This window comes from Cibotium barometz, chromosome 23 (genome assembly GCF_041138505.1).
Source record: "Cibotium barometz isolate CiBa-2024 chromosome 23, ASM4113850v1, whole genome shotgun sequence".
In the NCBI taxonomy this organism is placed as follows: domain Eukaryota; kingdom Viridiplantae; phylum Streptophyta; class Polypodiopsida; order Cyatheales; family Cibotiaceae; genus Cibotium; species Cibotium barometz.
The window spans coordinates 55,817,623-55,819,438 of NC_141068.1; the positions used below are offsets into that span (position 1 = coordinate 55,817,623).

The following is a 1,816-nucleotide window of genomic DNA, read 5'->3' on the forward strand; positions in this document are numbered from 1 at the left end:
AAGATTTGATTATCTATTCAAGTTTTTGTTGACTTTGATGCCATCACTAAGTCTTGCCTTTAGCATTTCAATTAATTTACATAATGATGAACTTTTGAAAAAATAGTCATGATTATCATAATAACATGTTTGAAGATTTCCAAGGTAGAAACTTTTCAAACTTGATCCCAGACATATATATGTGTCCCCAAAATTCCAGTAGTATTCAATTCCATGAATATTAAAGTGTCAAAACTTTTGTGGGAAATCAATGCTTATACTCACAAAAATACCGAGGCTTTTTTTGGGAGCTTTTAGAGGCGATTTTTAAGCTTATAATTTTTTTTTGGAAAATATGAATCACTTTTTCAAAAGTCAAATTGTGTTGGGTGTGAAGGGAGGAATTTATTAACGGAACTAATTGGGGTAGATCCAAACTAATGGCTATTTGGGCTAAAATTTGAAGGCGGGTGCCTTGAAATATAATACATATGACATCTTCTCCAAAGAAAATAAGCATATTGTGTGGCCAACAACGTGCTCTTTAAAATAGACATCCTTCTTCATCGCTCACGGAGAATTAGAGCCGGGGGGTCCTTTTACTCCTGCTTCTTCGTTCAATGATAATGCTCGAGAGAGTCGTGCTCGTGGGTGCTGCAGTAACATCATCACAAATTAAGAAGCCCGCAGAGTGTGGTTCAAAAACTACTCCACAATTTCATTGCAATTAGGGCAGGAAGCGTCGCGAATTAGTCTTGCAATTAGGGCAGGAAGCGTCTCTCATACCATACCGTTCTTCTTGACGTTAGAGGGACGTCCACCACCACCACGGGCGGTTGCTTGTACATGGGTTGAAGTACAGTTGACGCCGCTGCAGTCAAAAGCAACGGGTTAATCAGTCGTTAATTCCGGGGCCATTTTGATTTAAGTCCTGCATTAATTATGGGGCGTTTTCGCTTAATCACCAGATATAAGCGTGAAGCTAATTACAATACATGCCTTTCAATCTGTCTGCGTTGGAGCTTGGGAGGATGGGAGCTGTGGCGACGACGATCATGAGCTGCAACACAAGCACGAGTGGCGCCAGCATCACGAGCTGTCTGCAATTAGCATGATGCAGGCGGCCTGCAGCTCTTGCACAACTGCATGGCTTGGCAGCATTTTTAGAGGCAAGTCGGATCATGGAGGACATATTATCGGGGCTAAGTACTGCGGCGGCGGCGGCGGCGGCGGCGGCGGCGGCGGCGGCGGCTTCACTAAAAAATTAATGTGCAGGCAATGATCAGGTTAATACGAGACTAGCTAGCTTTATATAGCTGCTGATATTGCATGTGCTATGCAGCTCCTCCAGGACACCACGCGGAAGTTGAATTTTCCTCCTCCATGTGCAGCTCCTGTGCATTAATTTGAGTGGGGAATCGACATGGCTGGAGCATTAAGCTCCTACGGGTCTCTCTGTGTGTGTGCGCGCGCGCGCGCGCAGTCGACGAGGGTGCTTGTCTCGATCGAAATTCATCGAATTGTGGATAACCTTCGAGGAAAGAGGGTAGAGTCCCATACGGTTGAACATTGAAATCCAATGTCCACCCTCAACTTCCAACTGCCTTAAATAATGTATTTTGATTCCCACTAATTAATAAATGGGACGTCCCTGTTGCAGCAATTCAATTAAGTAGTTTAGACCTTGCCCTAATTTTTGGTTGAGATAGGATTAATTTGAGGCAATCTAAGAAGTGCCCGGGCGTCCACACTCTAGTCGGTCTCTCTAATCCAAGTTTTGTGGTGGTATTAGTGCTTTGGAATAGCTTTCTTTTTCTTCATTCCTCTACATTTCTCT

General features: G+C 43.6%; 1 protein-coding gene across 2 annotated transcripts; it reads right to left on the bottom strand.

The window, feature by feature from the left end:
- Nucleotides 1-302: 302 nt before the first annotated feature.
- On the bottom strand, nucleotides 303-1,600 carry LOC147626116 (uncharacterized). 2 transcript variants are annotated; one of them, XM_086817907.1, is made up of 3 exons: nucleotides 979-1,600; nucleotides 771-850; nucleotides 303-633 (listed from the first exon to the last, which is right to left on the bottom strand). In XM_086817907.1, the coding sequence occupies exons 1-3, from the start codon at nucleotides 1,169-1,171 to the stop codon at nucleotides 550-552; spliced, it is 357 nt and encodes a 118-aa protein (XP_086674033.1). In that variant the 5' UTR covers nucleotides 1,172-1,600; the 3' UTR covers nucleotides 303-549. The 2 variants fall into 2 exon arrangements, with proteins under 2 accessions (XP_086674033.1, XP_086674034.1); XM_086817908.1 differs by having other exon boundaries at nucleotides 766-850.
- Nucleotides 1,601-1,816: the final 216 nt, after the last annotated feature.

Excerpts from the sequence above, each read along its gene's own strand:
- LOC147626116 (XM_086817907.1), bottom strand. The coding sequence starts at position 1,171 with ATGTCCTCCATGATCCGACTTGCCTCTAAAAATGCTGCCAAGCCATGC. Across the intron at positions 851-978 it reads CAACGCAGACAGATTGAAAG|CGGCGTCAACTGTACTTCAA; the intron begins GCATGTATTGTA and ends TTTTGACTGCAG. Across the intron at positions 634-770 it reads CTCTAACGTCAAGAAGAACG|CACCCACGAGCACGACTCTC; the intron begins GTATGGTATGAG and ends ATGTTACTGCAG.